The following is a 25,417-nucleotide window of genomic DNA, read 5'->3' on the forward strand; positions in this document are numbered from 1 at the left end:
AAGGTACAGATTAAACCTATAACTGAAATAAAAGACTCAACAGACCCTGAAATAGAAAACACTGAGATTCTGGGCCTAACTAAAAACAAATTGAAGCCTTAAGGGACCCCTTTCAGGATTTGGAAATTATCGGGGTTAAAAAATGGTTTGGATCTTCAAAATCTTGACTATAATCTCTTTGAATGACATTTTGATGTTTTCTACTGTATTTCTTTTCATATACATCTTTCTGTAGACTCATTCTCCAACGCTTAACTTCTAAGAGAGGGAAAAGGGTGATGTTGACCAGAATGGCACTGACTGGCAGTTCTCCCAGCAGAGCCGGGCAATAAGCCAGCTGTTTGCTCCTTCCCCAGGCAGGCCTCTGCCCATCTCAGCTGGAAGGAGCTCATGACGGAAGGGCCATCATCCTCACCCTCTTTTAAGCATAAAAGGATAAAACACCTGGAGAGGGGAATCATAGGGACAGAATGAAGGGACAAAATAGGTGATTAAACAGCCACTCCCACCACGGGACTGTGAGTAGAAAAAATATGGGAGGCCTCTGGAAGTTAATCATTGCTCGAGAAAGCATGCTCGCTCAACCACACAACCAAGCAGGCTTGCCTAGCAACCAAACCATGCGACAGAAGCCTGAGGAGTGACCCAGAGCAATAAAGCAGAGGCAGCCTGAGGCCTACAGCCCGTCCAGCGAGCTCAGCGAGCTAACGATCCCAAGGCATGCTCTCTGCACATGTGAAAAACAACCACCTGTGGACCTAGCTTGACCATGTAGGCACAAGGAAGCTCCCCTGCCCAGCCTGGAGGAGAAGCTGATAACGGAAGCATGATGTCTACGCAAGAAAGACAAAGAAGGTCTTCTCCCCCTCCCCACTCTAAAACTGTGGGGCTTTCCCAGTGGTTCAGATGGTAAAGAATCCACCTGGAATGCAGGAGACCTGGGTTCCATCCCTGGGTGGGGAAGATCCCCTGTAGGAGGGAATGGCAACCCACTCCAGTATTCCTGCCTGGAGGATTCCATGGACAGAGGAGCCTGGCAGCTACAGTCCACGGGGTCACAGAGAGTCACACACGACTGAGAGACCAACACTTTCACAGGAAACTGCAGCCCACTGAGTTCTCAGGGTGTGGCTTTCTCACCCGCCTGCTCGCAAGCCTCACAAGTGTCCTAGTCGAGTAAACCAGTTCTTATCAGCCACTCCGCTCTCGCTGAATTCTCTTCTCCGCTGAGACACAAAGGACCATGGTCCTGAGTTCTTCGGAGCGCCCATGAAGGGAGCTATTGGTCTCAGGACAGCTGCGTTGGGAGGGTGGGGAGGGCAGGTGGAGCCCCTGAGCCTGCACCACAGCGCTGCAGCGGCCAGGGTGTCAGGGAGCCGCCCCAAAGAGGGGAGGGTCAGGGGGCTGGGGACCAGCACGCCAGGCCCTCCTGGAGAGCAGGCGGGACAGGGGAAGGGGCACGGCCAGGAGGCCGGGACCGCACGTGGCCTCTGGCAGGGGCTTTGTGTGGACCCTCAGAGGACTGGGGCCCTGAAGGGGCTGAGATGGAGCCTCTCTGTTGCGGAGATGAGGAATGGGCGGAGGCGTGACCCACGCCTGTGGATGCCGGGTGTCCGGCCTGCCAAGGGCCCCACGGGAGGCCTCCTGAGAGCTGCCTGGCTCGGGGGCGCCCAGCTCAGCCCGGCCCCTCCCGAAGGCTGGGGGGTCAGCTGGCCTCTCTGGGGAGAGTCCAGGGCAGCCCTCGGCCACTTCCGCCCCTGCAGCAGCCAGGGCAGCATGAATAGGCTTCTGTGGCCGGTCAATAGGCCTTTCATCAACTCGGGGCTCTCCGTGCTCCCTCCCCCAGGGCACAGAAGACAAAGAAGCTGCCCGGGGAGGCCCAGGGCTGCCCCAGGGAAGCACTTGGATGGAGAGCTGGTCAGACGGGCCCCACGTGAGCCACCCCACGGGCCAGGCCGGTCCCCTGCTGCAGCCCCAGGGATTTCAGAGATGCTCAGGGGCCTGACCAGGAGAGCCATCACCTGCCTGCTCCTTTCTTCTTCAGGGAAAGTCCAGTCTTCCTCCCCAGAGGAGCCAGGCCCTCCAGAGAATCCCTTCCAGAGGGCAGTGTGGTCTCCCACGCTCCAGCCGCCCCCACCACCTTCTTCCCTGACTGAACACCCTACGCATCCCCAGCCACCCCTCCCCTCACCGTGGAGTCTCTTCCGGGGCCCAGCCCAACCTAGCTTATGCAGGTCAGCTCGCCATCACCTCCGGGGGGCCCGTCCCTACCATCCGCATCCCCCACAACACACCTCCCATGACCCAACTGAGCCACTTGACCGCACGTGATCTTCAAAAGGTCAAAAAATGTTTTCACTGTTACAAGTGTTTATTAAAAAGTGCAATTCAAGGGTTAGCTGCGTAAGCGCATCATTGCAAATCACATACAAAAGAAAGGGATAACAAATGCCCCCGCACCAACGGAAAAACAAAATGCCAACAAAACAAGGCGGAAAACAGCATGCTGAGGAATGGACCCCAGAAGATGGGAGTGGAAGTCGCCAGATTTCCGCCCACATGTTGTGCAAAAGGAGGCGGTGAGGAGAGACGGGCAGCCGCCACCACCAAGTGCTGGCTCTGGGTTCAGCTGCGGCTTCAGCATTAGGTTTTCACCAGGGAGGTGACGGGAGCATCCTATATGCGCCTGTACACTGGAGGCGTAAAGTCATCAGAAGCTTGAAGCGGATGCATCTTGGCGGGTTCAGCTGCTAACACTCAATTAAAGCACCTGTTAGTGCCTTCACCCCACTGAGGAGGAGGTGGAGGCTGCAGGTGTGACTCACCTGTCTGAGGTCACCCTGCTGGCAGGGGGCAGGGCCAACCACAGCCCAGCGCTCAGCCGCGCTCTCTGCCCTGGGTAGGGCCTCATCACACTAACCACCCGTATGTGTCTCCCTCACCGTGAGCAGGCAGCTCGCTGGCAGAGTGGCCGAGCACCCAGCACAGGGCAGGGCCCAAACAGGGCGTCAGCCACGCTGAACCAACCACCATGTGACTATGACACGCTCCGGTTTCCGGTTCACTCGGAGAACACAGTGTCGGCTTTGAAACCCAGCCCGAAGCCACCGTCCCTCCTCACAATATGCGCAGTGTTGCGAAATCCTTCAAAGGCTTCTATACCCTTGGGTTCCCTCGCAGAGCGGCCTGGATCCCCACTGGCCAGCTCCAGGTCGGGCTCAGCCCCCACCCTGACCTGCCCCATGCTGGGCATCACCTGAGGCCCGGGTTCAGTGAGGAAGAAACCCGGACCTGACCTCAAAGTCACTTTCACGGGTGGGACTCGAGTTCCCACGGCCCCCACAGTTCCCAAAAGCGATCCTCTGGATTCTCCGAAGCAGCAGTGCGTGCAAACCCCACAGTCCTGCGGCCACCGTCACGGGACTGCGGCCAGCCCACTCCCTACAAACCGCTCCCAGACGGCTTTGAGCCTGCCTGCACGCTCATCAGGCAAAAACAGTAGCTCCCCGTCCAAACCCACGTCGCCAGCACCTATGTGGCCTTAAGCCAACTCCCGACTCACTGCTTTGTCCAGCATATCAACCAGCCTCCAGGACAAGGAGGGGCCGTTCTCCTGAGTGACCTTCCGTGGACACCCATGCAAGGTGCCCAGCCCAGACAGGGGCCGTGGCCCGACCGCCCCAGCTCCCGCTCACCTGCCCCGGCTGGAGGTCACCTGGTCCCTGCCCCGGTTACTATCCCGCCTCCTCCCACCGTGTCACACAGCACGAGGCACATGGTGAGAGCCCAGAAGCCCAGGCCAGCCCCGCAAGAGGCTCACAGCTGTGCCTGAGCAGCGGAGCCACCCAGCAACCCCAGGCCGTGCGGGTGCCCAGCCCCACCCACAAACCAGGCTCAGGGCTGGGGACCCGGCTCAGCTGGGCCAGCCGACCCAGGGAGCCCAGGCTGAAGGACTGCCCTGCTCATGGCCGCGCCCCAGCAGGGTGCAGGCTGAGGTTGCTTCCCTGGTGGCTCAGAGGTTAAAACGTCTGCCTGCAATGTGGGAGACCCGGGTTCGATTCCTGGGTCAGGAAGATCCCCTGGAGAAGGAAATGGCAATCCACTCCAGCACTCTTGCCTGGAAAATCCCATGGAGGGAGGAGCCTGATAGGCTACAGTCCACGGGGTCGCAAAGAGTCGGACACAACTGAGCGACTTCTCGCTGCAGGAAGCTAGGAGAGCTAGGGCTCGAGGCCTGCCCACCTCCCTGACCAGGCCGGGGGCAGAGCCAACAGACAGGGCGCTTCAGGGGCCCTACCTTCAGTGTCGCCCACAGAGCTCCCCAAACACGCCTCCCCCTCCCCCAAGGGCGGCCCCTCTCATTTCTCCTCCTTCCCAGGGTCTGAGGCCTGCGGCGGGGGGGTGGGGGCGGCCTTGTGCAGTTCCAGCGCTCAGCCCCATGGCTTCCTCCCCAAGAATGCCCCCTCCCAGGCAGTCCTCCTCTTTCATTTCCCTCCTTCACTCTCGCTTCTTCTAAGAGGTCCTTCGCTGTGAAAAGCAGCGGCCGGGCTTCTTCTTAAAACACTAGACCCGGGCGAGGCCACAGGGAAGAAAAGGCACAAATGCCTTTGGAGAAATGGATATCCGCGTGGGACAGGCACAGACAGCCTCGAGCCCAGGAGGCCTGGGTGCAGAACCCGCACGGATTACTTGGGACCCTGACCAGGGGCCTCCGTCTCGCTGAGCCCCATCACCTTCGTCTGCCAGCAGGGGTGACATCCCCTTCGCCACGGGCTGCTATGGGGATGATCCAGGGCTGGGCTCGCAGTGACGGAGCGGTGGCTGCTCTGGGGAGGGAAGCGGCCTCCCCAGACTTGGAGAGGGGCTCCTGACACAGACTGGGATGACCTCATCCCCACTCCGCTCCCTGCACAGCCTCTCAGGTCTAGGCTGACCCCTTGACTCCTCGCGGTCTGCTGCAGGGAGGCAGGGTGGGACAAGGACTCCCAGGAGCTGAGCAGCCCTGCTCAGGGGGCAGCTCCCTCCTCCACAGGTCAGGGGGAAGCCTGAAACCCAGGGCCCCACCTCCTGGAAGTGGGGGCACAGCCTTGGGGACCACCTGAGGCGGCACCAGCCTCCACATGCTAGGGATCAGAAGGACGGACCTGTAGACAGAGCTGGGGGGCTCGCCGGGTGTGAAGCCTACCGCCCCAAGCGTGACACGGCAGCTCTGGGTGGTGGGGTGGCCTGGTTCTTACGTCCGCCTTGAGGAGGGCTTCATGGTTCCTCCTGCGTCTGCTTCTCCGTTTCATTTCCCTCGTCTTGAACCACAGCAGCACGGTCCTCCTCGAAGCTCGGTGGCTTAGTGTCAGAGGCGTGTGCACTGGTGACTGAGTGTCCCAGGACCATGGGCTGTGAACAGTGGGCCAATCAACCTCCCCTCCCCGTTTTACCCAAGAGGAAACTGAGGGCTGGGTGGGGGAAGGGCCCTGCCTGCAGCAACTCCCGCGGGGTCCCCTGGACTTGATCCAGGGCTGAAACCTGTTCTGGGCAGCCTCGGTGACCCTCCCTGGGCTCCAGGTCTGCAGGCCGACTTCTGCCTGAGGTGGACGCAGGGCAGTAAGGCGTCCCCCTCCTCCAGGGGATCCAAGAACAGCAGTAACCTCCCTAAAGTGACGTGGCATTCAACCTTTGTCCTTCTCTGCCCTGCCTCTGCCAGGCAGGACCCTCCACACCTTGACTGCCCTATACAAAGGCTGCCTCCTAAGAATGACCGCTGTCTTCACTCAACAGACACCAAGCCCTCCCCCCACCTCCCCCTCCCCCACCCCGACCCCACCTCTCCCCCACACTGACCCCTGCCCCTCACTGCCCCCAGCCCCCTGCCCTGGGCCTGCTCTGCCATGAGCTGGCATAGGGGACCCGGAGCCAGCCCAGTGGCCCTGCAGGGGAGGGGAGGGAGAGGAGGTCGTACACAGGAGACTGTGCCTCAAAGGCCTGTGGGCGGACATCCCTACAGGTGCCAAGAATAGGGTGGGGAGAGGGGCAGCAGGGCCCCTCCAGAGGTCAGGAAAGGGCGGGATTGAGGGGTGAGGAGTCAGCACCCCCCATGGAGGAGCGCCCCCCACCAGAAGACTCACACGGACGGGGGCGCAGCTGCGAGCGGGCCCAGGTCACAAAGGGTCTTGCACTCTGACTTGGCTGCCTCGAGGAGTCTTGCAGGGCGTGAGCGGCAGAGAATGACACGGTCGAGAAGGACACGGTCGGGGGTGGCAGCCACGGGGATGCAGTGCAGCCCAAGGGGGACCCGAGGTCGGGGTGAGGGATGGTCCGGGGCGGGCAGAACTCGGCCACGGGAAGCGGGGGTGCCAGGAAGGGCTGACCCCCACCCAGGCCTGGCCAGGCTGAGGGGCAGGTACCTGCAACACACCCCTGGAGGGGAGATGGTGTCCGATGGCCGAGGGCAGTCGGTACTAGGGGCTGGGGACCCAGCAAGGGTCTGGGCTGGTCTGGGAAGGGGCTGGGTGGAACGCGGCGGCAGCATGAACCATCACCCTCTCCGCCCACCTGCCACTACCATCTGCCCTGGAAGCGTTCTGCCCCGGCAATTCAGAAAGTCCTCTGTGAGTTTGGTAAACATCTGTCTGCCACCTGCCATATCCATGCATGGTCTCAGTCCGGCCCTCGGGGGTCAGACAGCAACCTCTAAGAAACAGCCCCCTGGGCTGGGGGCCCAAAGAAATCCTCCGCTTGCAGAAAGCTCTGCACAGATGAAGAGGCTTGTGGCAAGCTGTTTATAGAAGAGAAAAACTGGATCCAAACTAAGTTTCCCACAAGACAAGACCAATTAAGTAAATTATGGCACATCCACTCAACTGCCCTGCAGTCATTTAAATAATGCTTCGAGTCTGAACAGCATGGAAAATGTTTTAGGAATTTTAAGTGAGAAAGCATGATGAAGAAACTTTATGTGTAGAATGTCAAGTATCTGTTAAGGGGCTTCAAAAAGCTTGGAAATGGAGACTTTGCAAAGTTAATAGTGTCAGTTAAGTTCAGTTCAGCCCTGTCCATCAACAGCTCCCGGAGTTTGCTCAAACTCATGTCTATTGAGTCGGTGATGCCATGTGTCTCTGCATAACTGGAACTATGAGTAATTTTTTTTCCATTCTCTTATATTTTCCAGTTTCTATATTGTGCATGTAACATTTTTTAATTGGAAAAAAAATTTTGTTTGGGGGTTTTTGAGGCTGTTTTTGTTTTTTTTTTAAACAAGTGTCCCACCCTGGGCTTCTCTTCAGGGGCCTGGTGGCTTGGCTGGTATTTGAGGCAGATGTAAATGAGGAGCCACTGCCTCAAGGAGGGGGTGCACCTTGAGCAAGGCCTCAGGGCAGGGGCACAGCAGTCACTCCAGCCCAGGGCAGAGGAGGGCGGTGGGTGCCAACACAGCTGACCACCCTCTGGCTCTGCCAAGAATCTCTGCAGCCCCGAGCCTCAGTCTCCTTAGAGAGTGAAGGCCCGTGTCCTCAGTGCTCTCTGAAAGGACGCAGCGCCCCGACCTTGAGAGAGGACCCACCAGCAGCCCCAGAAACGGTGGAGGCCGGAACCCACAGGCCTTAAAAATAGGCGCAGGAACTGAGAGGCCCCCCTGCCATTCCAACAGCCATACTTCCTCCCCGCGCACTGGCCCACGGCCAACTCAGCCAGCCCCAGCGCTGGGGGGGCCCCAGGGATCCCCGGAAAACCAGCCACAGCTACGGCGAAGCCATCATCTGCGGAGCTCGGGTCCCTCCCCAACTCCACAGCCAGAGGTCTGTGCCCATTATAACGACGGCGGCACCGAGGGCCAGCCTGTGCTGGGGCGGCGCGGGGCCTGGTCCTGCCGCGGCTTCTGTGGCCCTACGCCGCCCCGTGAGGCTGTGCCTGTCCTTTCCCTGACGATTCCCTCGACCCTCCGGACCCTGACATCCCCACTTCATGGATGAGGACATGGAGGCCCCCAGGGGTGGCAGGCACAGGCCCCAGGTCTTCCACTCCAGCCACACCTCCCAAGGACATCCCCTGCCCGACATGACGCCCCAGCTACACAGCGCAGAGCCAGACAGAGGCTCAGCGGAGCGTGCAAGGACCTTCCCGACGCACGGGGCGGTGGCGGGTGCAGGTGCTCGGCGCAGAGGCGAGGCCCGCGGGAAGGCAACTGCCCCCTTAGCCCTCTGTCGGCCTCATTCCATCAACCCTCTGCAGGATGGCTCCTGGCGCCTGACCGGCCTTGGCTGGAACCCCGAGAACCCCAGCCCTGCTAGCTCCCAGCTGCGTGACCCTGGGGGAATCACTTTCCTCTCTGAAGCCTGGTTCCCTCCTCTGGGGTAACAGCAGAAGCTGCCTCCACAGGTACAGAAGCGAAGGCCCAGCGAAGCCGGCACATGGCAGACGGGCTGAGCCCCCACCCCCAGGACCAACAGCTTCTCTAAGTGCCAGCTGGTCCTCAAGTCAAACACCCACACAGCGGCCTGAGGGCAGGCCCCGGGAGCACCCAAGTCCCAGCCGGGCACCCGGAGCCCCAAACGCCGCTCCAGCCTCAACTCCCGAGGCCGCCCTTCAAGCCTCCCCGCTCCGGCCTGGCAAGTTCTGCCCGCCTCAGGACCCCCTCTCAGAGGCATGACCCCGCCCCGTCCTGGTCAGCGGACAGGGGTCCCCTCTTTGTGCCCCTCACCACCTCTCCCACCTCGACCTGGGCCCGCCCCCAGGCCACCTGGCGGCAGGCAGCTACGCAGGCCTACATCGGGTCACGTGCACCTGAGGACAGGTGTGGGCCTTCACCTCTGCTAAGAGCTGGGGTTCAGGCAGATTCTTTTGCCACTTCCTAGCCACGGGACTGGGGTACGTCACTTCACCGCCGAACCTGTGTTTCTCCACCAGGACAAAGAGAAGAGTTTAATAATCCCCACCTTAAGAGAAGCAATTTGAGAATAAAAGGACATGGTGAAAGGGAAGTACTCCGTTTGGTACCGCAGCACTCCAGAGAAAGAGAAAGCTCCTAGGCCACCTAAACAGGGGTGAGAGCCCAGGAACCAGCAGCTTCAAAATGCTCAGCCCTGGGGACTTCCTGGTGGTCCAGGGGTTAGGACTCTGCACTCTCACGCTGAGGGTGTGGGTTCAATTCCTGGTTGGGGAATTAAGATTTCACAGGCTGCCTTTGGCCATAAAAAATTGAAAAAAAAAAAAAAAAGCCAATAAAATAAAATTTAAAAAATATATAACGCTCAGCCTAGGCAGGGCACCATAAAAGGCAGCATGAGGAGGCCCCTCCCCTCACAGCGCCCCTCCACAGTTCACACCCAGGTTGTGTCCATATGACTTGACCACAGGCCAGCGGCATGACGCCCGTGTTAAAGGGAGCCTGTCCACACAGGCTGGACGTCCACGGCCCATCAGAAGGCCCAGTCCCAAGAGGAAGCATCAGGCTATTTCCACCTTTGGTCCAGATGTCGGCATCACACAAAATCTGGGCATTGGACCACCTCACTCTTCCCAGCTCAGAGATTCTTGGTGCTTGCACAAGCTACCCCAGCCGCCAGCTTGGCCCACAAGTTCCCTGGAAGCACAGGCAGTTTCCTGTGGATAAAACACCAAAACCCCGCTCAGAGTGACCAGAGGCCTGGCTGATTCCACAGAGTTCACCTGAGTACCTGGCTCTCTCTCCCCACTCACTTGTCCCCCGCCCCATGTGGTAAGGATCCAAGCTGATCCCCACATCTGGCATGGAGCAAGTGTTCAGACAAATGCTTTCACTGCAGAAAATACAGTGGACGAGAGTCAGAAATCAGGTTTGGGTCTCCAAGGTGGCTTTCATCATAGCAGTCAAGCAATGATGTGGGGAGTGGCCAGGGTGGGGGTTAGGTGTTGGGGAATGGTAGTCAGTTTCTCCCATCTCATAGACACTGACTCATCCAGGTTCAAGGGTCTCCCCCAGAGGCTCCTGCATACCTTCAAAACAACCTCAGAGGGCACGGCATGGTTCTGAACAGCCTAAGGGTTGAGTCAACAACAATCTGGGAGATTTAAGTTATTTCGTAACTGCAACAGGTTGTCCCAGCTGCAAAGTGGAGAAGAGAGGATGACACGAGCAACTGGATGTTCACAGTGCTCTGGGGAAGCGATCTGGCTCATGCCCAGGCGCTCAGGCTAGTCGTCCCTAACTCTGCCTGGGCATGAAGTCACTGTTTAGCTTGCCCCTCTCTGAACATCACGTCTCTCGTCCGAAAACTGAAAGAGACGGGCAACATGAGCCCTTCTACGAGTTGAAGACCCTAACCTCCTTGCCATCCACGCCCTTCACTCCCCAGTCCAGAGAGTAATCCTTTCCTTCTTTTGCTGAACGAGCACCGGACACCTGCTCTGCATGTGCTGCGTGCTGGGCACTGGGGGTGGGGGGTCCCAGATGTGGGCAAGGCCTTGGAGGGGTCGCCTGCTAACTGAGGAGACAGCATCACAGGGCCACGGCAGTCCAATGACCCACTGGACATGAGCACCCAGACAGCAGGACGGGGGCCGGAGGAAGCGTCCCCGGGTGGCAGCATCAGCGCTGAGGCCCGAACACAGACCTGCAGCTGTCTGCAGGGCCGGTGAGTGTGCTGGGCAGGTGGCCTCCCAGGAGAAGCAAACAGCAGGGATAAAAGCTCAGAGCACCAGAGCACGACAGGGACTGAGTTCTGAGGGGCCAGGGGTGGTAGGATGGGGAGGCCTTATGTGTGAAGGGCAACTAGAGGTGAGGAGGAGGCACGCAGCAACAGCGTGACCATCGGCCTGCGTCCCTGGCCTAGCAGGCGCAGCTCTCCTCCCCAGATGCAGCACAACAGCAGGCGCAACGCGGCCTGGCTGGGATTATCCGGGTCAGGGATTATCTGGCGGCCAGGCCCCGGGGTCGCCCTGACCATGGTCAGCCCCAGTGGTACGGCTTCCTCGCAGGCTGTCCCTGGGCCTCTCTGGACATCAGGCTCCTCGTCAGTCAAACAGATCACACTCCTCTCGGGCAAAGTCAGTATCAGATGGAGGGCGCCTGCACAGAGCACCTGGCACACACTGAGTGCTCAGGGAACGCCAGGTGCCAGGGCAAATGATTACTGTTCTTATGGGGCGCTGCAGGCCCTTCGGGGCAGGGACTGTCTAACAGGGCAGAGGATGCTCAGAGGACACAGGAATGGGCTGACAGGGGAGTGGGGAGGGGTGCCAGGAGAGGCTGAGCAAACAGGGCAGAGGGGCCTGGAGCAGATGGTCGCTCAGACCCCTCCCATTTCAGACACTCTGTGCCAGGTGACAAGCAGCCTGCCTGGCAGGCATGCAGCCGGGCACAGAGTAGGTGCTCAACCAACGTTTGCTAAATGGAGGAATGAGGATCCTTCCATTTCTGCTCAAAACTCCTTAGTGACACCTTTTCAGAAGAGACCAGAGAAACCTATGTCCCCGTCCAGCTCTGTGTTGTAGACACCTCACCTTCATGCCCACCACCCTCACCCCAACTTGTGAGCACTTGTGAGCAAAGCTTCGTTCCAGGGCAGCCTGCCCCCCACAAAAAAGAGGATGCAAATTGATCCCCGCCCTCAACCCGGCCTCCAGGGTGTGGCCTGCTGAGAGGGTCTGGAAGCCTTGCGACCTCAGGTAGGTTGGGGGTGGGGGATATATCGGCTCTTTGGGACCCAGTTTCCCCAACGGTGAATGAAGGCGGGGCCGTAGAATCTCCAAGGTGGATATTCCCTTCTCCAAAAGCTGCCGTCGCCCCCTCAGAAATCCCCAGCCCAGACTGGGGAGGGGGAGTGGGTGACAACGTGGTAATGAAGTCATTCCTGCAGGAGGAAGGGAGGGGTCTTTGCAGAGAGAAAACCGCAAAACCCACCCTACGGGGTGGGGTAGGGTGAGGGTGGGGGGCTCCTAGCGCTTCAGTCCGAATGCGATCCACCAGGAGCCATTACCTCACATCCAGCCGCGCCAGGAGATCCCACCCCCGCCTGTAGACCCCCACCCCCGGTTCCCTGTAGACAATACGGGACACCCCTGCCCCCACTCACCGGCAGATCTAAGACTCGGGGCCTCCGTAGAGCGGAGTCACAGCACGAGGGGCGGCCGCCCCGCTCCCTCTGCCCAGCGGGTGGGTTCGGGGCCCACGGTCCAACAGGTCCCCAGTCAGAGCGAAAGCGCAGAGCCGCGCGAGGAGACAAAGGCTTCTGGCGCCGGGGACCTGACATGTCCACACTGCCGGCAGCGGCACGGAGGCCCCAGGGAGGGGCGCCGGGGACCTGACATGTCCACACTGCCGGCCGCCGCACGGAGGCCCCGAGGAGGGCTTCGGGGGCCGGAGACCTACTCTGTCCACACTGCCGGCCGCCGCACGGAGGCCCTGGGGAGGCCTTCGGGCGCCGGGGACCTGCCCTGTCTACACTGCCGGCCGCGGCACCGAGGCCCCGGGGAGGGCTTCCCGGAGACGGAAGAGAACCGGCGGAGCCACGGAGGGGAGAGGAAGGGAGAAGACGGACAGACCCCGGGATGGGCGGACAGGGGGACAGACATTCAGGGACGCGAGCGTGCCGGACCCCTCCAGGGACCAGGATCAGAGACGAAGACGCGGGGGCGCGGGAACGACCAGGACGCGAGGATCTGGGGCGAACGCGGGGGTTCCCCCCGAGGCGCACGCGGGGACAGACGTGCGGAGACTCAGAGACACGCTCAGAGACGGAGACACGCGCGGACACTCCGGCGCCGCCGCGGCTCCGGCCTCGCCCCCGCCCGGCCCCACTCACCGAGGCCGCAGACCTCGCGGCGCAGGCTGACGCGGCCGCGCTCCTCGGCTATGGCGCGCAGCATGTGCTGCAGCGAGCGCTCCTCGGCCTCCGCGCCGCCCGCAGGCTCGGGGGAGACGGCGGCGGCGGCCGGGAGGGCGGGCGGCCCGGCCCGGAGCCCCGCGGGCGCGGGCACAGCGGCGCAGGCCCGGCCCGGCGGCCGCGCGGAGGCCATGCCGGGCCCCGACTCATCGCCCGCGCCGCGGTGCCCGCGGGGGCCCCGGGCGCGCCCCGCCGACCCCGCCCCGGCGCCGCCCGCCGCCAGCACCAGAGAAGCCACAATCCGCCTTTGTGCGCGTCGCCGCCGCCGTCGCCTCCCGCCGAGCCCGGCGAAACCAGCGCACCTCCGCGTCGCTGACACACCGCCTGCGCGCCTCCAGGCCGCCGCCGGCCCCGCCCGGCCCCGCCCTGCCCCGCCCCCAAGCCTTCCGGGTCCCGCCCCAGCCCCGCCTCTACCCGCCCTTAGACCACACCCCAACCATCCAGATCCCGCCACCGTCCCTCAGGCCCCGCCCCCTACCGTCGAGGTCCCTCCCCTTCCCACCCTCAGGCCACACCCACCCACCCAGATCCTGCCACCATCCTCCAGGCCCCGCCCCCTGATCACAGAGGCCCCGCCCCTGGCTCCCAGGCCTCACCCCAGACACGCCCAGATCACGCCCCCGTCTCAGGCCACGCCCCGGGTCACCCGCCTGTGACCTGCCGCGGGGGACCAACCCGGCCGGCTCCACACCCTACGCGCTGCCCCGTGAGAGACTGAATTTGTCACTTGCCCTCCCTGTTGTCACCCTTCTCTCCTCAATCAAGTTGTCAGTACCGGTTTCCGCTGCCAACTTCCTCTTCATAACCCAGAAAGGGGTCACCCCTCCCCCAGAAACAGGTCTCACGTGATGGGGTGGGGGACAGTGGAAAAGCCCTTCCTGCCGCTGCAGCCTCCTTCGCCTGCCACAGTGCAGGGTACTGAGAAAGCCTGCTTCCTCAGCCGTGCGATGGGGTGTCTCTGAGTATTAACTAGGTACAAGGGGGTTGGAGAAGACTCTTGAGAGTCCCTTGGACTGCAAGGAGATCCATTCAGTCCATCCTAAAGGAGATCAGTCCTGAGTGTTCATTGGAAGGACTGATGCTGAAGCTGAGGCTCCAATATTTTGGCCACCTGATGCGAAGAGCTGACTCATTTGAAAAGACCTTGATGCTGGGAAAGATTGAAGGCAGGAAGAGAACGGGAGGACAGAGGATGAGATGGTTGTATAGTGTCACCTACTCAATGGACATGAGTTTGGGTAAACTCCAGGAGTTGGTGATGGACAGAGAGGCCTGGCATGCTGCGGTCCATGAGGTCACAAAGAGTCGGACATGACTGAGCTATCGAACTGAACTGAACCGAGGGGGTTGGGGGCAGGGAGTTGAGATCAGCTGGACTTGTGATCCTGATAAAGACCAAGGTCCAGTGGGCATCGGTCCCTGTGCTGGCTTCCACTGAGAGGAAGATCTGGGAGGGAAGCAGCTAGAGGGCCTTCCCTGATCTCACCCCTGGTGACCCATTTCTGCAGACTAGGGAGACGGACATGGAGAGGGAGAAACTGGCATTTCCCCACTCGCTAAATCTCCAAGGACGTCCCCCTGCGGTCACGCCAATCTCTGTCCACAGACCATCCTTGTAACTGTCCCCCAGCCTTGTAACTCAAGCTTCTTCGTCTTATTTGGGTCCCAGTGTCACCTCCTCAAAGAGCTTCCCCAACCACCTAACTTCAAAGACCACCTTCCCTCCCCTCAACCCCTTCATCCTGTTTGTTTGTTTCTCATTTATTTATTTGGCTTCCTTGGATCTCAGTTGCAGCACGTGGGATCTTCAGTCTTTGTTGCAGCATGCAGTATCTTTAGTTGGGGCATTTAAACTCTTAGTTGCGGCATGTGGGATCTAGTTCCCTGACCAGAGATCCATCCCAGGTCCCCTGCATTGGGAGCTGAGAGTCTCAGCCACTAGACGACCACGGAAGTCCCCATCCTGCTTCATTTTTCTTCACACACATCTCTTACCTCTGCTGACACTACATTATAGAGCTCTGTGTTCTGTTTATTATTGTCTGACGTCCCCACTGAGGGAGGGGCCTGTCTTCTGCACCGCTGTACTCCCTGTGCCTGGAACATGGCCCACCACGGAGTAGGTGCCCGTGAATTGAGCACATGAAGAATGACTGAGAGGCCTGGCAGGGAACAGGGGGTGGAGGAGGCAGTGAGGGACCGCGGGGTGCGGGAGAAGCAGGTGCTCTGGGTCCTGCTTCAGGCCTCGCGGCTACTTTGGCAGGGCGGGGGTCTGACCCCTGTGTGCCCGCACCAGGCATAGCGAGGGTGGGGTTTGGGAGGCTCTGTAGAGGCATGTGGAGGGAAAGAACTGATGAAGCCAATGATCGGCCGTGTGCGTGTGCGTGTGCGTGTGCGTGTGCTTGTGTCTGTGTGTGTGTGTGTGTGTGTGTGTGTGTGTGTGTATCCCCATCTTTGAAAGGAAGACACTGGCCTGAGCACTACGGTTCTGATGCTGAGTCCAGACTGCCAGGACTTGGGGCTGGTAAAATGGGAAGTGGGGGGACTTCCCTGTTCAGGGAGCTAGGATCTCACATGCCACGGAGCAACGATGCCCATGGGTCACAAATACTGATCCCATGTTCTAGGGCTCGTGTTCTGCAACAGGAGAAGCCCCCCGAGCACCACGACCAAGACCCAGCGCAGCCAAAATAAATAAAATGTTCGTGAGAAAGTCTTTAAAAAATGAAATAGGACACGGGAATGACTGAGCAAGGGCTCATAGGCTGGCAAGTCCAATGGTCATCTCTTTCTTTGTTTCCCCTGACTCCACCCGACTCCACCCGACCCCGCTGACACTCCTTCGTTTGTGCCCCCGCCTTGCTGGAAATCCTTTCTTCTCCTCTGTGTGTTCACCTTCAGGGCCTACATTCTACGGGAAGCCTTCTGATTAGGCCTGGCCAATGCACTTGTATTTTCATCTCTTTCTCAAACTTCCTTCCCACCCCCTCACCCCCCACCACACACACACACACACACACACACACACACACACACACACACACACACACACACACACACACACAGTTGCCTCTATTGCTTCTGTGCCATAGGACCCTCGTCCAATCAGCTCATCCCATTTTCCCTGGCATCCAGCCCAGGAGAGGTGCCAGAAAATACTCATCGAATGAAGAAATGAACAGCCCTTGGGTTCTTTCCTTTTCATTCAATCATACTCCAAGTATTGCCCACATAGGAAATTTTTTAATGTCAACAAATGTTGACTAATACCTTGGACTTGAAGCGGCCGTGAGCCGGGTTTCTGGGCGCCCAGGGCGTGCTCTGCTTCTTGATGTGCATGCTGCTTACATCGGTGCGGCCGGTTTATAAAACTCATACTGTAACTTGATGAGTTACACACTTTTCTGTACATATGCAGAATGTTAAATAGAATTAAAGATAAAAAGATTTAAAGTCTTTGAAAGAATTTTGGTGTAGCCGTATTTTCCATGACAATGAAAATGTTCTTTTCTGCAAAGAATTGGGTGTATTTTTAGAGACACCACTGAGGGGGAAAAAGAACATGTAGGCAGAACAATGGTCCCCAGAAATGCCCAACCCTAATCCCTGGAATTTGTAAATATATATTACCTTACATGGTAAAAAAAAAAAAAAAAAAAAAAAGAGCCTTCCCAAATGTGATTAGGTTAAGGATCTTGAGATGGAGAAAGTTTCCCAAATTACCCATGTTTACCCAATGCAATCACACACATTCTTCTATTATTATTATTATTAATTTATTCGACTGTCCTGGGTCTTAGTTGCGGCACATGGGACCTTTCAGTCGTGGCAGTTGAACTCTCAGTTGCAGCGTGAGAGATCTAGTTCCCTGACCAGGGATTGAGCCCAGGTCTCCTGCATTAAGAGTCTTAGCCACTGGACCACCAGAGAAATCCCCACGTATGTTCTTAAAATTGGAGGTTTCCCGGCTGTAGTCAGAGAGGTGATGACAGAAAAGTGATCAGATAAGTGCAGTGCTGCTGGTCTTGAAGGTGAAGGAAGGGACCACGAGTCAAGGGATGCAGGCAGCTTCCAGAAGCTGGAAAAGGCCAGGAAACAGATTCTCTGCCAGAGATTCCAGAAAAGAGCACAGCCTTCCCTGCACCTTACTTTTAACCCATCTCCTCCCCACCTCCCCCAGTCTTACTTCTAACCTGTAGTTTGTTGTTAGCCACAGAAAACCAATGCAGTGGGCAAACCTGAGATGAAGGGAATCATATAAACTTTCTACTCAAGCACTTCTTTCCCCAAGGTTTATTTTGCAAACATCATTAGAGCAGCAATCAAGCAAAGTGCAGAGGAAAATCAACCACAAGCGGTCTGCTTTCTTAGGTCAGTTGCTTCGTTCCCTGACATCTGTGCCCATAGACCCGAACGCCATGCTGTGTATACAAGGGACGATGGCATTGGTGGTTCATGTTTTTCTCTCTCAATATTTGGGGCTGATCTGATTCAAAGAGCCTGTCAGTGTCAGGAACAAATGCGCCCAGAGAACTCTTCTCGCAGGGACTGGTCATCAGAGAAGCCAGCAGTCCTGATGCTGGCCCCTGGCCGCCAACATTCTATTCTCTGAGCATCATTTATTTTCCATATAATGGCCCATGGGACCGGGTGATCTCTAAGCACCTTCCTGGATTTCCAATGTTCTGTGAGTCTATCAGTTCAGTTCAGTTCAGTCACTCAGTCGTGTCCAACTCTTTGCGACCCCATGAACCCCAGGGGCCTCCCTGTCCATGACCAACTCCCAGAGTCCACCCAAACCCGTGTCCATCGAGTCGGTGATACCATCCAACCATCTCATCCTCTGTCCTCCCCTTCTCCTCCTGCCCTCAGTCTTTCCCAGCATCAGGATCTTTTCCAATGAGTCAGCTCTTTGCATCAGGTGGCCAAAGTACTGGAGTTTCAGCTTCGACATCAGTCCTTCCAATGAATATTCAGGACTGATTTCCTTTAGGATGGACCGGTTGGATCTCCTTGCAGTCCAAGGGACTCTCAAGAGTCTTCTCCAACACCACAGTTCAAAAGCATCAATTCTTCAGCACTCAGCTTTCTTTATAGTCACACTCTCACATCCATACATGACTACTGGAAAAACCATAGCCTTGACTAGATGGACCTTTGTTGACAAAGTAATGTCTGCTTTTTAATATGCTGTCTAGGTTGGTCATTCCTTCCAAGGAGTGAGCGTCTTTTAATTTCATGGTTGCAATCACTATCTGCAGTGATTTTGGAGCCCAGAAAAATAAAGTCAGCCACTGTTTCCACTGTTTCCTCATCTATTTGCAAGGAAGTGATGGGATTGGATGCCATGATCTTCGTTTTCTGAATGTTGAGCTCTAAGTCAACTTTTTCACTCTCCTCTTTCACTTTCATCAAGAGGCTCTTTAGTTCCTCTTCACTTTCTGCCATAAGGGTAGTGTCATTACATATCTGAGGTTATTGATATTTCTCCTGGCAATCCTGATTCCAGCTTGTGCTTCTTCCAGCCCAGCATTTCTCATGATGTACTCTGCATATAAGTTAAATAAGCGGGGTGACAATATACAGCCTTGACGTGCTCCTTTTCCTACTTGGAACCAGTCTGTTGCTCCATGTCCAGTTTTAACTGTTGCTTCATAGTTGGAACCAATTGTTCATCTTTTCTGCTTAGTCCCCAAGAAGAAAAGACAATATTTCTGGAGGTAGATCAGGAATAAATAACCTCTTCTTGGGTGGATGAACAGAAGGCCCAAGGGGCAGGTTCAAAGGCTCTCTTAGTCTCCCTTGAGAATCTGTTAAAAGTTTTTTTCGGTCATGTGAGTGTGTTGTCAGCAGCTTCCTAGCCTGACTTCTCCCTTCTTGTGACTCAGGTTCTTGGAACTCCGGTTCTTCCGCCTTTTTTTTTTTCATCAGGAAATTTAAACCCAACCGTCCCCAGATCAAGACTGCAACAGCTCCTCCAACGCTGGGTGCTTCTCACCTGCTACCGAGACAGAGAGGCGACCTGGAAGGGTCCAACCACCTCCTCTCTTATCCTCTGGCCCCCTTTCCGCCATCCACCTAGCACAAGAAATAGTCTCTCATCCTCATCTGTTGGCAGAAACTCCAACTTAAGCACTCCACTTTTTAAAAATAGATCTCTGTTAAAATTCCCCCAGAAGGGATAACCTTAAAATTATTATTAGGCACCGACACGTTGGGGAAAAGAAAGGAATTCAGCGATTTTGAAAGAGGAAGTGCTGGAGACGGTTGGGGGTTGGGAAGATACCTAACTAACATTACTTGAGAAGCCGCCTGATGTCCAAAGCTTCATGAATGTGGACAAGGATTATCCTCAGCCCCGAGAGGCAACTGGTGTTCTCTTCCATGTTAAGTAAGACACATGAAACCCAGAGAGGCTGAGTCACGCTTAAAGTCGCAAAGCAAGTTGGACCTGGAGTCTGGACTGGAACCCTGGAGCCAGGAAGGGAGAGACAGCAACTCACACACCGTCTGGCATTAGTGAGTCCATTTTTTGTGGTTTGGGGCGGGAAGGCCTCTTCGAGAATGCATGTTTGATGACAAGTTTGGAAAGGAGAAGCCTTTCTTCAACTGCCAGGCAGTGGGTTGTTCCTGGGAAGAACAATTGTACCTGGGATAGGGATGCGGGAGGTGTCGTGGGCTGTGCTGGATGTGGAAGGGGTTGAAATAGGGAAAGAAATGTGTTCATCCGGCGGGAGACCTGGGACCACACACTTTGTACCTGCGCAAGTCCCTTTTGCTCCAGAGCCCCAGGCTCCCGTCCGTCAATGGAAGCTGAACTATATGTCCCCTGGGGCCTGTCCAGCCCGGACATGATCGGAGGACAGCTTGGGTGAGCCCGGCAGAGAGCTAGAGAGCCTGCCCTCCTTTCCCCCACTCTTCCAGACTCTCAGAGCTCCTGCCTGGAGGTCACTTCCCTTGGCTATGAATGCAGCCTTTGTCCCTTGGGGTGATAGAACTTGTATTAACAACCAACATTGTGTACTACTGCAAATAGGGGAAAAAAAAGGTGAACTTTAGAAGATGCTTTACTGGGACTTCCCTGGTGGTCCACTGGTTAAGAATCTGCCTTACAATGCAGGGAACACAGATGTGATGCCTGGTCAGGGAACTAAGATCCCCCATGCCTGAGGGCAACTAAGCCCAGGCGCTGCAACGAAGACCCAACACAGCCAAATGAATAAATAATGCTTCATTAAATACCTACAGGCAAAGAGCCGACTCATTGGAAAAGACCCTGATGCTGGGAAAGATTGAGGGAAGGAGGAGAAGGGAGTGACAGAGGCTGAGATAGCGGATGGCGTCACTGACTCAATGGACACGAGTTTGAGCAAGCTCTGGGAGTTGGTGGTGGACAGTGAGGCCTGGCGTGCTGCTGTCCATGGGGCCGCAAAGAGTTGGACACGACTGAGCAACTGAACAACAGCAACAACAAATCCCTCTAGGATGTGGCATTACGTCATCATTATTTTTGATTTGGTAATTATGAAAGTTTCACTAGTTTCACTACATCGAGGACGCTCAAGTAACAAGAATCCTGAGCATTCAGATCATTGATGAGAAATCAGAAATGAAACATTGCCGGTAATTTATCTTGTGTAGCCGACATGCCTGCACATGTCTGCTATGTGCGGGGCACTGTTTCATGACTTTACAAATGCTGACATTGGACCCTGCGACTCAGGAACACCATTATTGCTCTTTCATGGAGGAGCCAGGAGGCCCAGAGAGGTCACACATCTGCTCCAAGGTCATCAAAGGCAGGGTCAAGGAACCAAGTCAATTCAAGTGAAAAATTATTTTAAAATCTTTTCAGAATCTGTTTTTGAAAAAAGACTACATTTTATAAGGCTACCTTAATGTTTGGGACTGTGTGGACAGAGCCTCCAAAAGCAAGAACTACACGGAGGCCAACAAATGCCTGCAAACGGTCCTGTCATCCCCGGTGACCCACAGCATGGGTCGCAGTCCACCGGGGGTGGAGCTGGGTGGAGGAAGGAGAGGGGACACTGCACGGTCAACATCCAAATCAGATTGATTATATTCTTTGCAGCCAAAGATGGAGAAGCTCTAAACAGTTAGCAAAAACAATACTGGGAGCTGACTGTGGCTCAGATCATGAATTCCTTATTGCCAAATTCAGGCTTAAATGGAAGAAAATAGGGGAAACCACTAGACCATTCAGGCATGACCTAAATCAAATCTCTTACGATTATACAATGGAAGTGACCAATACATTCAAGGCATTAGATCTCATAGAGTGCCTGAAGAACTATGGACGGAGATTCGTGACATGTACAGGAGGCAGTGATTAAGACCATCCCCAAGAAAAAGAAATGCAAAAACGCAAAATGGCTGTCTGAGGAGGCCTTACAAATAGCTGAGAAAAGAAGAGAAGCCAAAGGCAAAGGAGAAAAGATATGCCCATTTGAATGCAGAGTTCCAAAGAATAGCAAGGAGAGATAAGAAAGCGTTCCTCAGTGACCAATGCAAAGAAATAGAGGAAAACAACAGAATGGGAAAGACTAGAGATCTCTTCAAGAAAATTAGAGATACCAAGGGAACATTTCATGCAAAGATGGGCTCGATAAAGGACAGAGGGGTATGGTCCTAACAGAAGCAGAAGATATTAAGAAGAGATGGCAAGAACACACAGAAGAACAATACAAAAATATCTTCATGACCCAGATAACCACAATGGTGTGATCACTCACCTAGAGCCAGATATCCTGGAATGTGAAGTCAAGTGGGCCTTAAGCATCACTATGAACAAAGCTAGTGGAGGTGATGGCATTCCAGTTGAGCTATTTCAAATCCTAAAAGATGATGCTGTGAAAGTGCTGCACTCAATATGCCAGCAAATTTGGAAAACTCAGCAGTGGCCTCAGGACTGGAAAAGGTCAGCTTTCATTCCAATCCCAAAGAAAGGCAATGCCAAAGAATGTTCAAACGACCACACAATTGCACTCATCTCACACTCTTGCAAAATAATGCTCAAAATTCTCCAAGCCAGGCTTCAACAATATGTGAACCGTGAACTTCCAGATGTTCAAGCTGGTCTTAGAAAAGGCAGAGGAACCAGAGATCAAATTGCCAACATCCACTGGATCATCGAAAAAGCAAGAGAGTTCCAGAAAAACATCTACTTCTGCTTTAGTAACTTCGCCAAAGCCTTTGACTGTGTGGATCACAATAAACTGTGGAAAATTCTGAAAGAGATGGGTATACCAGACCACCTAATCTGCCTCTTGAGAAATCTGTATTCAGGTCAAGAAGCAACAGTTAAAATGGGACATGGAACAACACACTGGTTCCAAATAGGAAAAGGAGTATGTCAAAGCTGTATATTGTCACCCTGCTTATTTAACTTATATGCAGAGTACATCATGAGAAACGCTGGGCTGGAAGAAGCACAAGCTGGAATCAAGATTACCGGGAGAAATATCAATAACCTCAGATATGCAGATGACACCACCCTTATGGCCGAAAGTGAAGAAGAGCTAAAGAGCCTCTTGATGCAAGTGAAAGAAGAGAGTAAAAAAAGTTGGCTTAAAGCTCAACATTCAGAAAGCTAAGATCATGATATCCAGTCTCATCACTTCATGGCAAATAGATGGGGAAACAGTGAGAGACTTTATATTCTTGGGCTCCAAAATCACTGCAGATGGTGACTGCAGCCATGAAATTAAAAGACACTTGCTCCTGGAAAGAAAATCTTTGACCATCCTAGACAGCATATTAAAAAGCAGAGACATCACTTTGCCAACAAAGGTCCATCTTGTGAAAGCTATGGTTTTTCCAGTGGTCATGTATGGGGATGTGAAACTTGGACTATAAAGAAAGCTGAGCGCCAAAGAACTGATGCTTTTGAAGTGTGGTGTTGGAGAAGACTCTTGAGAGTCCCTTGGACTGCAAGGAGATCCAACCAGTCCATCCTAAAGGAAATCATTCCTGAATACATTGGAAGGACTGATGCTAAAGCTGAAGCTCCAATACTTTGGCCACCTGATACAAAGGACTGACTCATTTGAAAAGACCCTGATGCTGGGAAAGACTGAAGGTGGGAGGAGAAGGGGACGACAGAGGATGACATGGTTGGATGGCATCACCAACTCGACGGACATGAGTTTGACTAAGCTTCAGGAGTTAGTAATGGACACGGAAGCCTGGCATGCTGCTGTCCTTGGGGTCACAAAGAGTTGGACACGACTGAGCGACTGAACTGAACTGAACCGTTTATGTGGGATCCTGGTTCCCTGACAGGGATGGAACCCTTGCCCCTTGAAGCATGGAGTCTTAACCGCTGGATGGCCAGGGAAGTCCCAAAACAGCTCTTCTTAAACACCTAGCACTGTGCCGAGTTCATTGTATCCAGCTCATTTAACCCTCAATCTAACTGCAGGACTGCAATTGCATCATCCCCATTTTACAGGTGAGAAAACTGAGGCTCAAAGATATTAAGTGGCTTATTCACAGGGCCAGAGCACAGCACACACTGGGATCTATTTCCCTGAGCCTTGCAAAGAGGCAGTGAGTGTGTGTCTGGGTCTCCCTTCAGTTGTATCGATGTACTTATCTAACACCTACTTTACAAGCCTCATTGCAGAGTGTCTAGAGCCCAACAGCTATTCACACCCACCTTTGTCCTTTTCTGACGGGAATGTTGGGGGCAGTGGTCCATCCTAGGAGTGGCAGGTGAGGGGCTGGATCAGAGACAAAGTTTGGGCATGTTGGAGGCCCACCTCCATGTAGACTCAACCCTTGGGGATTGCAAGGGGCATCACAAGAGACTGGGGTGGATGTGTTAATTTCCTGTGCCTGCCATCACAAATGACCACAAATTGGCTGGCTTGCAACAGAAATGGATTCCCTCATGGTTCCAGAGGCCAGAAATCGGAACCCAAGCACCAGCAGGGCTGCGTTCCCTCTTAACGGAGGACTTCCTCCTGCCTCTTCCAGCACCCGGGGCTCCAGGCCCGGCTTGGGGCTGGGTCCCTCTAGCTGTGGTGTGGCGGCTTTTGCTTGCGGTGGCTTCTCTTGTCGCGGAGCGCAGGCTCTAGAGCACGGGCTCAGTAACTGGTGCGCCAGCCACGTGGGCTCTTCTGGGGATCCAACCTGTGTCCTCTGCACTGGCAGGTGGATTTCTAACCACAAGACCAGCAGAGAAGTCCTGCCTCCCTGTTATAAGAGCATTTGACATTGGATTCAGGCTCCACCCTAAACCCAGGTTGCTCTCGTGTCAGGAGCCTTGATTTCATTATATCCACAAAGACTTTGCCCCATAAAGTCACGCACGTTCACAGGTTCTGAGAGGTGGACATATCCGTGGGGGGCACTGAGGGGCCACAGTTCAACCTCTTGGAGTGGTTTCTGCTACTTTTGTGGACGAAACATCCTTCTGATGGAGTCCACCATCTTCTTACCTTGGTCCTTGAATCTGCCTGGGACCCACCAGCCCCTGTTTTGGTCCATGTCAAGTGAGCACTTGAGCTGGCCTGCCCATCAGAACATAGTATCTCCCCGGCGGCAGTGATTGGTCCATGGCTGGTCCAGCTGAGCTGACCCCAGGGCTCGGGTTGTCTGTGCAGTGATGAGAGTAGAGAACGGAACCCACACAGAGGAGAGCAGGGCTGCAGGACACTAAGGGAAGCCCAGCCTGCCGGGCACAGGAGCCAGAACCCGCCCCTTCCCCCCAGAGCCAGTTGAGAGGCATTTCTGTCTTTGCTCATCTGAGAGTCTGAGGGCAGGTTCACCACAAGCGTCACTAACCAAGGGGGACACTTCAATGGCACGTTGACTGCCAGAGTCTTCTTACCAGGGATGAACCACGGGCCCTGAGAGGCCTGGGGATCAGCCTGCCACCACACAGAGCAGGGACGGAGGTCCAGAGAGGTGGGACCTGCCCCGGGGTCACCCATGGGGTGCTGTCTGCCTAGAATGCCCTCTGACCCTCGAACTCAGCTGAGGTGCTAGCACGTGACTGCAGCCATGAAATTCAAAGACACTTGCTCCTTGGAAGAAAAGCTATGACCAACCTAGACAGCATATTAAAAAGCAGAGACATCACTTTGCCAACAAAAGGTCCGTCTAGTCAAGGCTGTGGTTTTTCCAGTGGTCATGTATGGATGTGAGAGTTGGACTGTGAAGAAAGCTGAACGCCGAAGAATGGATGCTTTTGAACTGTGGTGTTGGAGAAGACTCTTGAGAGTCCCTTGGACTGCAAGGAGATCCAACCAGTCCATTCTGAAGGAGACCAGTCCCGGGTGTTCACTGGAAGGACGGATGCTGAAGCTGAAGCTCCAGTCCTTTGGCTCTTCTAGGCTGGCTGGCAGTGAACTGTCTTCCTGGCCCAGTCTGTCCTCCCGCCCTGCAGGTGGCCCTGCTGAATGTGTGGCTACAGCTCCCTTTTCTCCTTTCTTGGTGAGGCTGCCCTGCTCCAAGTGCACTGAATTACGCCTCGTTACGGACAGAGCTCCAGCCCTTCACCCTGGGGTCGGTAGATAGAATTCAGGAGATTGGTGGACTTG

The 25,417-nt window shown here is 55.4% G+C and overlaps 1 protein-coding gene and 1 long non-coding RNA gene across 3 annotated transcripts in view; both read right to left on the bottom strand.

The window, feature by feature from the left end:
• The window catches only part of KIAA0930 (KIAA0930 ortholog), a 44,228-nt gene extending 31,329 nt beyond the window's left edge, over positions 1–12,899 (bottom strand). The window contains exon 1 of the mRNA XM_018048896.1: positions 12,771–12,899. Within this exon, the coding sequence (XP_017904385.1) occupies positions 12,771–12,834 (64 nt within the window). The 5' untranslated portion in view covers positions 12,835–12,899. The remainder of the gene's footprint in view (positions 1–12,770) is intronic.
• Positions 4,130–12,759, bottom strand: LOC106502157. 2 transcript variants are annotated; one of them, XR_001918136.1, is made up of 4 exons: positions 12,042–12,759; positions 9,964–11,819; positions 6,120–9,591; positions 4,130–5,391 (listed from the first exon to the last, which is right to left on the bottom strand). It is a non-coding gene; the product is annotated as an uncharacterized LOC106502157 (long non-coding RNA). The 2 variants fall into 2 exon arrangements; XR_001918135.1 differs by lacking the exon at positions 4,130–5,391 and having other exon boundaries at positions 5,872–9,591.

Source organism: Capra hircus, chromosome 5, assembly GCF_001704415.2.
Source record: "Capra hircus breed San Clemente chromosome 5, ASM170441v1, whole genome shotgun sequence".
Taxonomy (NCBI): Eukaryota; Metazoa; Chordata; class Mammalia; order Artiodactyla; family Bovidae; genus Capra; species Capra hircus.